The sequence below is a fragment of the Zonotrichia albicollis genome, chromosome 4 (genome assembly GCF_047830755.1).
Source record: "Zonotrichia albicollis isolate bZonAlb1 chromosome 4, bZonAlb1.hap1, whole genome shotgun sequence".
Taxonomy (NCBI): Eukaryota; Metazoa; Chordata; class Aves; order Passeriformes; family Passerellidae; genus Zonotrichia; species Zonotrichia albicollis.
The window spans coordinates 43,502,466-43,517,949 of NC_133822.1; the positions used below are offsets into that span (position 1 = coordinate 43,502,466).

Sequence of the window (15,484 nt, forward strand, 5' to 3'; positions counted from 1 at the left end):
CCTTCTTACTAGGTATGCTTCTTTGTGGCCCTGTACTACAATGTCATTATTGGATGGAGCCTGTTTTACTTTTCACAGTCTTTTCAGCATCCATTACCATGGGACCAATGTCCTTTAGTTAAAAATGCATCTCATACTTGTAAGTCTGTGTTAATATAAGATTCTTAAAAATCATTAAAGTATATAAAATTTGAGGTTTTCAAACAAAAAGGAGAAAAAGTACAATTTAAGAAGATATTTGTGTGCAAAAGTGTTCTATTTGTGTGTTTTTAAGTGTCCTATAAGAGCACTGTTTTCTATGTAAAATAAATTTCTTTGTAAATAGAAATGAGATAATCAGTCCTTTGAGTTTTGCTATTATGAGATAATCTCTTACAGACATATTCTATAACAGCATGAAAAGTTCCTTGTCCTTTGGATTTGGTTATCTTATAACAGTAGATATTTTGTATTATTATTGCTATTGAAATACAAATTATTTCTTCTTTTCCTTTTTTTTCAGATTCTAAATTTTCTTTAATTATTTCTTGTGGGTTTATATACCACTTGAATAAGGAACAACCAGAGATGTTTGAAAAGTTCTGCCTTTTTGTACTGTCTTTTCCGGAGTTGTTTGCTTCAGTTATTATTCAGAAATAGTACTTGTAAATGTTGACACAGAGCCAAACTGAATGTATTCCACAAGCTACTGTCCATTAATTGAGCGGCAGTGGTTGTTTATGTACTCTTGTCCTTCTTAAATATTAAGACACAGCGTGTCAGCCTAAGTTGAGCAGAAGCCATCTGAACTAAGCTTACAAAAAGAAAACTAATATATTTGATAACATCTTACCATTTTAAATAGTGAAGATTTCAGGTTATTTCAGTGAAGATTTGTCATCTGTGTTAGGTTAGGTTAAAAAGAGTGTATTTTCCCCTTTTTTTCCATTAATTTTCTTGACCCAGGACATGCTTACATGTATGGTTGATTGTTAGGTATAAATAATTTATAAAGATTATTAACTAAATATTTTCTCTGAAGAAATCTTTCTGTTTATGTATTACGTGTCTTGATACACACAGTTTCTTAAAACTGTTTGGTAACATGACTATAACAGAATTACAGTATGATCCAAAGAATCACTTCTGGAATATACATAGCAACTTTCATTAACTATATCTATGTAGGAACCACTTATTTCCTTTTTTCCTTTTCTCATCACTTTGGTATCATTATGCTATTATTTTATTGTTTATAATGGTAGTTAAGTCCCAGTTTATTTGAGTGTCATATCCAAGGAGACACAACTATTCATTTTCCATATGTCTTCAAATTTGTGTTTATTGCGGAGAGGTAGTTTTCATAGTATGTAATTCATAGTATCATATGCAGATAATGTAATTTTATTTGTGATAAATGGGATATATTCATCTAAGCCTGCCTACTGTTTAGTTCTGAAGTGAGAAATAAATTCTGCCTTGGAATAGGTTTAACCATAATGTAAGGAATACATTGTCCCAAAAGGGTGTTTTAAAAGATATATCCAGAAGCTTTCACTGATAGCAGTCACTTTTCTTTTAGACAATGTCTTAACACTGTTTTTTGAGTTTAGTTTTTTAATAAATGATGATGGCACAGTTTGAAATATTGAAAAGTGATAGAACACTGTTATGAAATATCTCTCCTGAACCCTTTCTTTACTTGCTAACATCTCTTTGACAGTTGTGGAGCCTGAGTGTGAAAAAAGTTCTGCAACCACTTATTACTGGTACAGGGAAGCACTGAATATTTCCAGCTCTCTGTCAGAGAGTGGAGGTTTGAACTGGAAGATGACTATCTGCTTGCTGGCTGCCTGGGTCATGGTATGCTTAGCCATGATCAAAGGCATTCAGTCTTCAGGCAAAGTGAGTATGCTGTGTACCTGCATGTCACTGTTTAATTTTGAGGCATTTCAGGACTTTTCTGTTCACCACACTGTCTGTTTACTCTCGTGAAATCTGTAGGAGCCGGTTAAGTGCTTTGACTCACTCGTGCATTTGTACAATCTCAAGTAGAAGACTATTAGTAGTTAAGTGTTAAAATTCCATCAATTTTATTGGAAATGGAAATTATTTAGTGGGACTTGAGATCTGAAGAAGAATCATTTTGCTTCTCATCAGCATAGATGTTGCTTGTAACTGTACCTCAGCTTTGTTGTGCAGCATAAGTCTCATAAGTGTTTTGAGTTTCTAAGGAAATAAGTTTCCATGTGTACTCACCGTATGACTGCAGTGCATTCACATATGCATGCTTCTGGCATGAACACAGCAGCTTTCCAGGATTCTGGATTGTTTCTTTTGACTAATGATTTACCATCCCTTTGCATCTGAGTACTGTTAACTTGTCTTCTTTCCTTTGCATGCAGCCAGCTGGATTTGCTGGTGAAAGATTTACTAGATCTGTTGATCTCAGTGGGACTTTCAGAGGAAAAACAATTTGTCCCAATAGCAAAATTCTTTGCTATTAAAAAGTTTGGCACTGACATGGCAATTTCTGTGACCTGCTTGGGGCATTTCAGTTAAAGAAATAAGTAGCAAGTTTAACTAGAGAATCATTTTACTAAGCTTTACAGAATAAATTTTCTTTTCAGTCATGGGTAATGAAATATCAGATTTGATTACTATATTTTTTTGTTTTGACAATAAGCATGTGATTGAATTCATTGGTTATGTTCTTTCTATTGATTCTTGTGCCCTTTCCTTCTGAAGACAAAATTAGTTTCTGTTCATGCTGCATACCTTTGCCATACCCAGCCAAAGTGCTTTTGTAAAGAGAAGCATTTCTCCAACAGTTTATTTCTGTCTTTTTTTTGTCTCATTGAATTAATACCGAATTTCCCTGGAAGTTCAGAGGTTCTTGATTGGTTAGTGATAAATACATCAGGCAGTTGTATTGCTTTTGTACAGTACAGAATTTAATTTCTTTTACAGTCATGTGGTTTTGCCGCCTTCTGCAGAGACAAGGGGAAGGGGAAGTGTTCTGCATATTTCTTAGACCATATGATCATCAATTCAGTCAAATATCCGAAGGATACTGTGCAGTGAATGAACATATTGAAAAGAAACTCCGTGTTAAATGTCATGTTACATTTTTTTCTTGTCTTCTTGTATTTCAGATCATGTATTTTAGTTCCCTTTTTCCATATGTGGTACTTTTATGCTTTCTGATCAGAGGACTGCTCCTTAATGGGTCAGTGGATGGAATTCGTCACATGTTCACCCCTAAGGTATGTGCTTAATTTCTGTTTGCAGGGTATTAACTTTCAGTGGCAATATGACCATTTATGAATGCTCTCATTTAAGCTTATTGTTCTCATAGAACATTTGGCTGTATTTCTGTTTGCTTAAATTGCAAAATTTTTGTTGATCTCAGTGGCACAATACCAAGCCCTAAAGTCCAAAGGCTCTGGGTGTTCCAAGGGTCTGTAGAGTTACCTTTCTTAGGTGAGGGCTCCCAGAGCTATACATCTCTACAAAGCTAAACAACTGAGAGTGCAATTTAGAGGATTCAGGAAGTTTAGAGAGCTTTAAATACTGAAAAGAGAAGTTTGCCATTTTCTGATATTGAAATGTCTAATTCTGGGTTTCAGTGCCTTACTTTGCACTTTTATCATGGCATGAATAATTAACTTGTCCCTTTTGGAAAAGAGTGGGTTTTTTCCCTCCTTTTTAGGAAAAACTTAAAGTTGTTTCATAGTAGCCCAAAGTACAGGTGACCTGCATTTAATAGTGATTAATATAAGTATTTGCCACTCAGCTTTCCTTATCAATTTTCTTATGACTTGCCAAGATAGCAGCAGTTCTAAGCATATTTTTTTTACTGCCAGTATTTTTGCCAGGAAGATGCCTTATACAGCTTTAGGTTTTCTAACTATGGAGGTGATAAGGAGTGTTATCAATCACTTAGCTTGAAGATCTAAATACTACCCTCGCCTATCTCAAATGCTTGCAACTACATCTATACTATAGGAACAGCATATTTGAATAGTCAGAGCCATACTCAGGAATGAGTAAGTTTGGGGTTCATATTGTATTGTGAAATGGACTTTCCGATGAGTCCACTTCACAATACAGCTGAGAAAAACAGGACTATTACTCAAAAATGAGAGCTAAATAACATAATCAAAATCAATGCACATAGTGGCTAATGCCAGATGACAGTGTGTTGTCAGTTGTTTTGATTCCAGGTGTTTTGGATCTGGAAAACTGTCATCCTATAAAAATGACCTTTGTCGTCTCTCACATTGATGCAGTCATGTTCCACTTCACTCACTGTCACCACTTTAGAGAGTCATGCTTGTGCAGAAACTTGCAGGCTGCTCAGGCAAATTTGAGAAACCTGGGGAAGAGAGAAATGTAATGCCTGCTAACGAGAGAAAGTCAAAAGCGAAGGTGAAATACAGACCTCTGTAAGATATAATTTGCTTTCTCAACCACAGTGTTAATACTTCCTTTGGCTGGAGAACTACCACTAGATACTGAGGGAAAATAAATATAAAAACTGCCCTTGAATGCCAACACCTCTTCAGTATTCACTATTTCCTCAGTTATACTTTAAAAAAAGTTGCAGCTGGTGTTTACTTTATGGTTACATTATACTTAATTATACAAATGTTTCCACGGTTCATTTAAATGATATCAAAAGAAAAATGGTTCTTAATTTCTTTTGATGGTTTCCAGTTTTGTATCAAAATTTAAGTTGTGGTTTAAATTTGAAGATAGGAGGCCTATATGTGATATGTATTATATGTGAATATAAACCTTACAAAATATATTCATTGTAATTTTTTGTACTTGAGCACTAATTTGGACTGTAGATTCAAAGGAGACTACCTGAAGAAATTCAAACTCCCATACCTGTTGTTTCATTCACTCCACTGTGCTAACACTTTATTTGGGCATCCAGGCTCTACAAAGGAATGCTAAACCAATCTAGCATGAAATTTACCCAGGTAGATAGATGTGAGAGGGAGAAGCATCTTTTTGGCCCAATTAACTGAACAAGTGGCCACATTTTGAGCACAGATGATTGCAGCAAATTCCCATCAGTGGGAGAGGATTGGCACACATTGGTGCAGGTGTGAGAGTGCAAGACTAATGCAGAAGGGGAGGATTTCTCTGTTTGGCATGGCTGTTAAACAAAGCAGAAATTCTAAATAAGAAAATTCATGGAAAACCTAAAGAAAGCTATGTGAAAAGCCCACTTAACTACTGCAGTTAAATTGTGGGATTATGTGAAGCTGAAGTACAGAGACTCCAAAATTTCATATACAATACCTAATAGCAAATCAGTCTAGAGTTAATTTTGAAAGCTTGGGCTACGTGCATCCAAAAACACACTACTTCTGATGGTACCAAAGGATATATTATAGGAAGTGAGTAGGGTTTTGGTATTTCAAGCAATTGGAGATTTGTTACAGTTAAGAGTGTTCCTTGCTCTCCCTCTGGTGGGAAAGCTCTGACATGACAGTGCCTGAGTTAGAACTACGTGCAGTGGCCACTTGTGCATTGCAATTATAATCTAAATTGTAAGTCAGGAACATGTTTATTCTCATAAACACCTTTTCCCAATTTTATTGTATTTCAGCTATATTTAAGTGAATAAAGAAGTTTTCTGCTGCTTATCTATAATAAATATTATATCTCCAAGGGAAACCGACATTTTATCCAAAATATTGTAACAATAGCAGATTTCTTTCTCCTCAGAGTAAGACAGTCAGTCTGATAATTCTGGCATCTATGCTGATGCTTTTCAGTTTTATTTCTATGAATAAACCTAGGGCTTAAAGAAAAAAGTCACTTGCATTAATAGAGGCCCTGATTCAGCTTGAGCAAATCTGATGTTTAAATTTGACATGTTCTTCTTTAATGCTTTTTTGTGAATCGGTATCTAGAAGAATTTGAGATAGATGATGATTCATAACTTTTTAAAAAAGTGGAGGTTTTTTGAGCAATGCAGTTGATCTGAGTGAGCAATACTGTGAAATTTTTTGATAAAAGACTTAGTTGCTCCTGTAATACATGGCCCATTTAACAAAAGGTTAAGTTCAAGGCATCTGATTTCAGAGGTTTGACTCAGGCACTATACAGCTTGTGGTGGCAAGTGTTCATTTCATGTATTTCGTTTTGCTTTACTTATTTGCATGTAATAGCATTCCATATAAGCATGTGTATCTCGTGTTCACCTTCTTTTTGTACATTTGAAAAATGACAGCAAGGCAACTTTAATCATACTCATTGCATTTCTTAAAAGGGTTGATCAATCTAAAATACATCTTGAGTCTAACAGAAGTCAGTGCATGTACTGTAAATAAAAAAGTATTGTAAAAAAACCACCTCTCATTTCTCAGTACAACTAGCTGATATTTCAGTTAGATAGCTCCAGTAGTGTCTCATTGTTTGGAACATATGTATAGCATGTTTCTCCTCGATGTTTAGATAATATAAAATAAGTAGAAATTTTGGCCCATAAGTTTGCCAGCTTCAGGGGTTGCATTCAGCTTTCATTTTATCATAATAAAAATACGGTTGTAGTGGAGTATTAGCATTTTTATGATGTAGTGTTTATTCTGTTGTTTTTTTCATATAATAGAAATGCCTTTTATAGCTGACATATATTATATCTAATTTCAAACAGCTTGAAATAATGCTGGAGCCCAAGGTCTGGAGAGAAGCTGCTACTCAGGTGTTCTTTGCCTTAGGGCTTGGATTTGGTGGAGTCATTGCCTTTTCAAGCTACAACAAGAGAGACAACAACTGCCATTTTGATGCTGTACTGGTGTCCTTCATCAATTTTTTCACTTCTGTGCTGGCAACTTTGGTGGTGTTTGCAGTTCTGGGCTTCAAAGCCAATATCATAAATGAAAAATGTGTTACCCAGTATGAATATCCATTTCTTCTTTTAAAATTATTTTTATGGTTTATTTCATTTATGAATTAACACAGACCACTGAGTTTGTTCTCTCTGTTCTATTGTGTTTTACAGAAATTCAGAGAAGATTTTAAAACTTCTGAAAATGGGCAATCTCAGCCAAGATATGATCCCACATCATATCAATTTCTCAAGCATTACAGCAGAAGATTACAATTTAGTTTATGACATTATACAGAAAGTCAAAGAAAAACAGTTTGATTCTCTTGGTCTGAAATCTTGTCAAATTGAAGATGAACTTGACAAGGTGAGATTAAGTCTTGAATGCAGAGATTAGGAAGAGATGAATATTTGTAACCATGAAGTAAGCTGTGACATGTACCAACATGGAGTGTCAGTACCTGTGAGCCGTGCACTGTAAAGACCTGGATGGAAACATGGCTGATTCCAGCTCACTTGAGGTCTTTTGAGTCTGATGTCTTAATATAGTCTTCACTGATTTATAATATATTTTGATCATTATATCATTCTTCTCAGGAGGTGATAAGTTTTTTAAGCTCTCTTTTTCAGAAGAACTGAGCATGAGGGTTTTTCCAAGGACTAAACTGAGATGTTACATATTCAGTGTCTCAGACTGCAATTTATATTTATATAATAATATTTATTTATATAATAATATTTATATCATTTTTTTATATCTAATAATTGTATCTTAGTGCTAAGATACAATTATTAGATATAAATACTACTTCACTAAAACAAAAAATTATTGTCTGCTTATTAGGTAGTTGTTTAATGAGTATCATCCTGTTTTTAAATCTTTCGGTAAGCCAAATCTGTTACAGAAATTATAGTTTTCTAGCTTTAGAGAGACAATTGCAGATTGAAACACTGACTTCAATGTAGTTGCACCAGCATCTGAAGATGAAATATAAAATTGGTGACTTAGACTTCTAAGGTTTCTATACTATGGCTGCTGTTTAAATTTGAAAAAAAAGTGTAGAAATTAGATGCTTTATATGTTTACTGGAGAATACAGAGTGTATTTTGTATTAGTTCTATATAGTAGCTGTCATGCAAAATTATCATTGAAGGAGAGAAAGAAGTTCTGTTTGGAAAAGAGAGGAAAATTCTTCATAATGAGCGCAGTCAGCCCTTGGACTAATCTCTGAGTGGACGTGGTGCTTTCCACGTCATGGGACACTTTTAAGATTCAGCTGGACAGGGTGCTGGACCATCTTGTTTAGACTGCTTTTGCCAAGAAAGTCTGGACCAGATGATCCGTGAGACACCTTCAAACCTCATAGCTTTCTATGAAAGAAATGTGTTAATGCTAATCAACTTACAAATTCTCATGTTTCAGTAAATAATATTAATTGGAAGAATTACTATTAGATAGCAATTTCCCTCTCTGCCTGCAAGAGGCAATCAATGACACCATATGAACACAAAAGACTTGTCAAGCTGTCACACTACCAAAAAACCAAAAATAAATTAATAATTAATGATATAATTTTTTTTTTCCTCACTGACAGGCAGTTCAAGGAACTGGTTTAGCTTTTATTGCATTTACAGAAGCAATGACCCACTTCCCTGCTTCTCCCTTCTGGTCAGTCATGTTCTTTCTCATGTTAGTAAATTTGGGACTTGGAAGTATGTTTGGAACCATTGAAGGCATTATCACGCCCATTGTTGATACCTTCAAGGTCAGGAAAGAAATTCTTACTGGTGAGTTACACAAACATTCTTTTCTCCATAGGGCAGTAAACAAATTTTTTTTTTTTTTTGGACATGAAGGTTTACAGAGCAGTAAATCACTGTGTTCCAGACTGTACTTCCATGCACAGGCACGTTAATATCTGCAAATAAAACCTTTTCCTGAATGTTATAGTAGCATAAACACCCTAAAACTTAAATTTTAATTCAATTTCTGTTGCAAGGTTCTGTATGGTCAGTCCTTTTGAGCTCTTTCAGAATGCTTTCCATTCCATCCCGTGCCACACACTGGAGAAACAAAGGAAAAGGGAAGAGTGAAAATACATTGCAAATTACTACAAATTATTCCTGAGCAGGCCAGATGAAATCTTAACTTATAATGAAATTTTTATTGTGTTAAAATCAGTACAGTAACTCTCTAGAGAAACATATTTTTCCCTGTTAAATGTTTATTAAGTCTTAAACAAGACGTCTAGTTGTTTTGTTTGGGTTTTTTTAATTATTTAAATGCCCTAAGTTACTTGTTTGAGGTTTTTTTATTAATTAAATGCCCTAAGTTATTTGAGATGTAGCATGTTCATGTAGCCTTGACTTGTAGGGATTTCTCTTTTTTATATAAAGCACCAGCAAAGGTGTGAAAGTTAGGTTTCTGAAAACCTTCAGCAAGAGATTTGATGTGTTATGCACAAATTCAGCTTTCCTATCAATGCCTATAAAAGGTGGGATAGAAAATAAATTTTAAAAAATGTTGCTTTAACATTGGCTAACTCTATGAAGAAAATAATAAACTTTATGAGAGAAATAATAATACATTTTATGAGAGTTAACCCCTGATGTAGCAGAGCAACTGCTTTTTTCCCCAGTTGCTTTCCTTACTTTACTGAGATAACAAGTAATATTTGATAGGTGAAAAAATCAAATTCTTAAAAAAAGATAAATCAATTGATTTTTCCAGAGCCCTAAGTTATTGAGCCCTTTTTGGTCTGTTTGTTTTGTTTTTTTTAATTGGGTCTTAACTTCTTGCTAAATAACCAATACAACAATTAGAATTAGCTATTCTTCCTAAGTATGTGTGCAAGTAGCATGCTTTATAGTCATTACGCTGGAGTAATGGAGCATTTTACAGTAATTCCTTGTTACTCTATTAGACAAAAAAAAAATAAATTAAGATAAAGAAACATTCAACAACTGTCTTTCTCTTGTAACTTTTTAAAGTGGTGTGCATGCATGATTTTAAACTCAGTTGTACTCAAAAAATTACAACTTGATGTGCTGTCCTGTTAATTAACTGAAAAAAATTGAAATATCTGGATTATTTTTCATGCAGCAATAGTGGTATTTAAGAAGGATTATAGCTGCAATAGATTTTGTGCTTACGAGACAGAAACTTTCAGCTTTTACAGAATTGTTAGTACATTTGCAACTCTTCGAGTTCAGGGAAACCAACTCAAATGCTTAAATTTATTTTGCATTCAACAATGCCTCATGCTGAGTGGTGGAAAGTCCATAAAGACATTATAGTAGTAGTTCCTACAAGGTTCAAGACTTCTACCATAGTATTTGAAACAGTTTTATTGTCTTACATTCAGTACTATAATCAATAATAATCAATTATTTTGGATTCATGCAATGGGTGTATTCTGTAAAGATATTTTATATTTTGACCCAGATTAATTTCACCTAATTTTGGACTACTTAGATGCATCCTTAGCCTAAGTTCCCTGAGAGAAAAAAAAAAAAAGAGCACTTAAAACTGTAAGAATCAGTCTTACCGATGCTCAGCCTACAACTGATTCCATGAATTTATTGAAATTTGACTTACTCAAGCATTAAGTCCTGTTGCTGACAAATTTAGTTGGAGAAAACTACACTGAGATCCATTATGCAGGATCAGCCATTCAAGAAATATATTTTGGGTTGTCCCTAAAGAAGGGACAGAAATGTTGTTTAATGTACAAATACATTTAGACAGATCCAATAGAACTTTATGCCATTAATGATCTTCTAGGAGCAGTCTATTCAGCCTTTGTATTTTTTAGAATCATGGTCTTTTTAGAATCATAGAAACTTCTTAATATTATTTTTTCCCTATATTTTCACTTCTATGTTCTTTTCACTTCTGAATTCCAAAAGTTGAGCTTGTGACCAGTTAACATGATGTGTGATGTTTTGCCTACTGGTTTATTTTACCTCTGCATTTACATTACGTTTAGTGAGAAATAGTCACTTGATTAATCTCTGCTGATTAATCTCTTAATCAGGACTGCTGTGATATGGGGATTCTAGTAATTCTAATTTCATAATTCTCTGTTTTGTAGGAAAGAGGTAGGATAATTAATATTCTTAAAATTGAGAGCCCCTAAACAGTAGAATGTTACTGACTTGACTTTTATGAAATAATGCGTTAGTTCTTCCTTGTCTATGGAACTTTGTTGTAGTTATAGCTCACATTTCTGTCCTTTATTCCAGTCATCTGCTGCTTGGTAGCATTTTTTATTGGCCTGATCTTTGTGCAGCGCTCTGGAAATTATTTTGTGACAATGTTTGATGACTATTCAGCTACTCTGCCCCTGCTTATCGTGGTCATTTTGGAGAATATTGCAGTCATCCGAATTTATGGAATAGACAAGTAAGTGAAGGAAATGTATCTCCCTGTCCACATCAACACCATTCTTTACAATAATTATTACTATTTTAATTATATTGTATGAAGCATCTGAATTTTACACAGGAATACAAGTAATTAGAAAGCATGAGAGTCTGGTCCAGAATTTAGTCTGTTACTAAGAACAGGTTTGGAGCAAGATACACTACATCAGAACAGTGTACTGAAACCCAAAGAATAATTGCAAGAGGTCCAAAAACAAGAGAATGCAGCAAAAGAGACAAAATTAGAAATTTAGAAAGGAGGCCAGGTAGAAAAGTATAGGGAATTTGTATTAACAAAGACATCAAGAAGATTTCAGAAATAACCATGGTGTAAGCAACAGATGAGGATGAGTATTTCAATGCAGTATTCAGGCAGCCTGAGAAAGAAACATAGCAAGCTCTAATGGCAGGGAAAAGAAAAAAGTTTCAATTTAAGAACTAAATTGTATTTAGGGTGTTATAGCAATTAATTTTTCGTTGCATTAGTTGTGAGAAAGGAGATGACAGCAAAAACAGGGTCAAAGCTTACTTGGAAGCAGCACAGCTGACAATGAAGTCAAGTGACCTGTTGGGGACGGATAAAGAGGAATGACCATAAATCCCATTTTTTTTTTATTTTTGTTAAATTCATTTTATGTCTAAAATCAGCAGAATGTGTTCAGTAAGTGAGATCAGTATATGCCATGTTTAAGGAATAGAAGGGTTTGTATCACAAATAACTTATGCCATGCACAGGTTAAACAGAACATGCTGTACTAACATGTTGTAGTAATTAAAATGTTTGTAATTCCTTTGCATGAAGAAAAAGTGTGACATAGAATGAGTGGGGTTTCATTTGACTTTTCACTTGTCTGATGGATTATAGTGCTCAAAATCTCAGTGTCTACACTAACAATAACATTTTAATCCTTTCACAGATTTATGGAAGACCTGAAGGATATGCTGGGGTTTTCTCCAAGCCAGTATTATTACTACATGTGGAAGTATGTTTCACCCTTTGTATTGTTATGTTTGCTGGTAGCTAGCATTGTCCAAATGGGATTGAGTCCTCCTGGTTACAATGCTTGGATTGAGGACACGGTATGTATATAGTATGTATGTGTATATGTAGGGTTTGCATTTATGTATGATACCATCAGCATCATCATTGTGATCATATCTGAAGCATTTGAAGCACATGAGCAGACAAAAAAGTTACAATTAGAAATTCAAAATCAGCATAAATAATGACATGATTGCTTTTATCTCAAGGAACTTTGATGTAAAACCAACAGTTTTTTAATTTTAAGTAGTTCTGCTTCAAAATATAACTGATTGACACAAACCTGTATGCGCTGGGTGACCTATTTCCTAACGTATGATAAAGAAATTCATAATCATGGGAGAGGTTGTTCACATTCATTAAGTCTTATTATACTGCAGAAAACAGATGATAACTGCATAAATAATTTCAGATATCACATCAGGTTTTTTATGTGTCATAATTTTTTCCCTTTGGGAACACATATCACAGTGTAGCAGCTGTATTAAAACCTGCCTCTGATAAGAACTTGTCTCGGTGAGTGTCAAAACAGTTCTGAGCTTCAACTTCAAAAAGAGATTTTAGTCAAGGGAACTCTGAAGACTTCAGCTAGTTGTAGGCCCATGAGCCCTCAGCTGTTTCTACAGGCTTTTTATGCAAAGCAGACAGAGAGAAAATGTCAGAGACATTCATCTAACGAAACTTTCCCAAATTAGCCGGGGGGGAAGTCACAGCAAAGACGGGTAAAGGATAAACACAGGAGGTTGGCTTTACTATTGATAGTATGCCTGCCTCTACCCAGACAGCTACATGATTCTCAGAAAAGTGCTCTTGTCACATTTGAGTCTTGCCCTCAAAAATTAGAAAGAGAGATACCTTAGAATACCAAACATGCCATTCCTTTCCACACACAAAGTCAGGCAAGCAGAGCTGTTGATGCCTGGATGCAGTAGAGGTGGGGGTATAGTAGTGCCTCAGCATTACAGTTTACCTGATGTTTATGCAAAGTGCAATAACTGAGATGGTTCCTGTCTAGACTATTAGCCTTTGGAACAGGGGCTAATTTTCCAGGCATAGTTACAGATAACCACTGCACACTTGTCTGTTCTGGACATCCTTTAAGGGATCAGGAAGCTATAGAGAAATGTAGCAGAAAGCCTGAAGTGAAAATCTTCATTTGTGTGCTGCTGAAGTGCTCTCAAAAACTGTTCAACAGTGTTTTAGTCCTGCTCACTGGCTGAAAGATAGCAATCCTGCATCTCCACGGCTCTTCAAATCTGAGATCTGTAGTGGTGCCCACACTGAGTGCTGTGGAGTTTTCTGCTTGAAAACCGCAGACCTCAATGAGGACTGCAGGTTTTTGTTATTTTTCTGGTAAAGATGTATTAATCATTTTTCTGTTGTGTTTCTCAGGCTACAGAAGAGTTCCACAGCTATCCAACATGGGGAATGATTGTCTGTATATCTTTGATGGTGTTGGCCATACTGCCAGTCCCAATAGTCTTCATGGTACGCCGTTGCAACCTTATTGATGACAGTTCTGGTAGTTTGGCATCTGTATCCTACAAAAGAGGTCGGATAATAAAGGAACCTGTTAATCTGGAGGGAGATAATACAAGTCTGATTCATGGGAAGAGTCCAAGTGAAGTGCCATCTCCAAATTTCGGCAAAAACATTTATCGAAAACAGACTGGCTCGCCGACTCTGGACACGGCTCCAAACGGGCGTTACGGTATTGGCTACCTGATGGCAGATATGCCTGACATGCCAGAGTCTGATTTGTAACCACAGAACAAAAAAAGTGCTGTGTTTCTTCTCTCACTGATCACGGCCCTGCTGTGAGAAGTGGTCAGCGTCACTTGCTAGGGTGCGATCTCACGTGCTCCACAGTGACAATCTTTAAAATGTCATGATAGTACGTACTGGTTGAGAAAATTCTGAGTTTTTATTTACACTGAAGGAAAGATTCAAATGCAATGGCAGCCTACATCTGCGAGGATAGCCAAGAATTTCATTTTTAAATTAACTTCTAAATTTAAAGCTTTCTATTTCTGAAGCCTAGGTCTCGCTCAAATGATAAAATATTTCCGAGGTTATATCATTGAAAATCAATTTCTTTCTGCTGAATTTCAGGTTGACTCCCAAGTATTAATGGTGAGCTCAGTAGTAGTTCACCAAACCTGTGTTTGTGTAAACACCTGTATATACCTTATGTAGATATGCTGTACTTATTTTATTAGCACTGATAATTACTTAGGCTATTAGCTGAGTAAAAAACAAACCTGCAAACTATTTTCTTATGTAATAGCTGTATAGAGCAATAGTATTAGAAAATCAAGGAGTAGACTTATAGGAAGGCGATCAAAGATTCCCTGTTCACTGGGGACTGCGTAAACTGTGGCTGTATATTTTGTGTAAAATATTTGCTTTTTCAGTGTGAAAACAATGTTAGAGTGAGTCACTCCAAGAATCTTAAGGATTGTGCAGATTCTGCATTTTTTTCTATGCTGTGTGCCTAAAAAAGACCTTGATATTTATTGTGGTTACAAGATTACATATATATTATATTTATATAATATACTTGTAATGTAAATATGTATATTATTCTGTATGTAATCGTTTCAAAAGTTGAAGCAAATGGCTTTTTTAATTCGTCTCCTTGAGTTTTGCTTCTGTTTTATGCAGATAATTTTTTTCAGTCAGTAATTGTTAAGAATTGTATGGCATTACATTTTAACCAATGAATAAAGAGATTGATAAGGTATTTCTCTGTGGTATCCTAATACACTTACTATAACACAGCCTGTTTTTTCCTCATCTGGACTACCTGAAAGAATGATATTTCCTAGATGAATAGAGATGCTAAAAGAACTTGAAAACAAAAATCAGTCAAAATAAACTTTTGGACAAGGCCGTTTACTGTGAGTACAGGAGGTGATGTAGCGTTGTAAACTGGCAGGATACACTGGAAGCTGGTACATAATCTACTCCTTACCCCAAAGTGTTTTAAAATTAGGCATAAATTGTGTCTTTTCTACCTCTACTAAGCAAAGGGAAGAACTTGCTTACATTGTCCCAGCATCAAAGAACTGGATGAATTTATTTGAGGTAAATGCAAGTCTCCGAAACTCTGTGTCTCAAGACCACAGTTTCGTGCATGGCAGTATGGAAAAGCTATGACAAATAAATGGAAAGAAGCAAAATGTTAA

General features: G+C 35.0%; 1 protein-coding gene across 1 annotated transcript in view; it reads left to right on the plus strand.

Moving 5' to 3' along the window:
- Positions 1 to 15,029, plus strand: part of SLC6A15 (solute carrier family 6 member 15) — a 35,130-nt gene extending 20,101 nt beyond the window's left edge. The window contains exons 4-12 of the mRNA XM_005480655.4: positions 13 to 139; positions 1,703 to 1,884; positions 3,135 to 3,245; positions 6,656 to 6,897; positions 7,004 to 7,196; positions 8,425 to 8,617; positions 11,075 to 11,234; positions 12,172 to 12,334; positions 13,689 to 15,029. Of these exons, the coding sequence (XP_005480712.2) occupies positions 13 to 139; positions 1,703 to 1,884; positions 3,135 to 3,245; positions 6,656 to 6,897; positions 7,004 to 7,196; positions 8,425 to 8,617; positions 11,075 to 11,234; positions 12,172 to 12,334; positions 13,689 to 14,060 (1,743 nt within the window). The 3' untranslated portion in view covers positions 14,061 to 15,029. The remainder of the gene's footprint in view (positions 1 to 12; positions 140 to 1,702; positions 1,885 to 3,134; positions 3,246 to 6,655; positions 6,898 to 7,003; positions 7,197 to 8,424; positions 8,618 to 11,074; positions 11,235 to 12,171; positions 12,335 to 13,688) is intronic.
- The last annotated feature ends 455 nt before the right edge of the window (positions 15,030 to 15,484 follow it).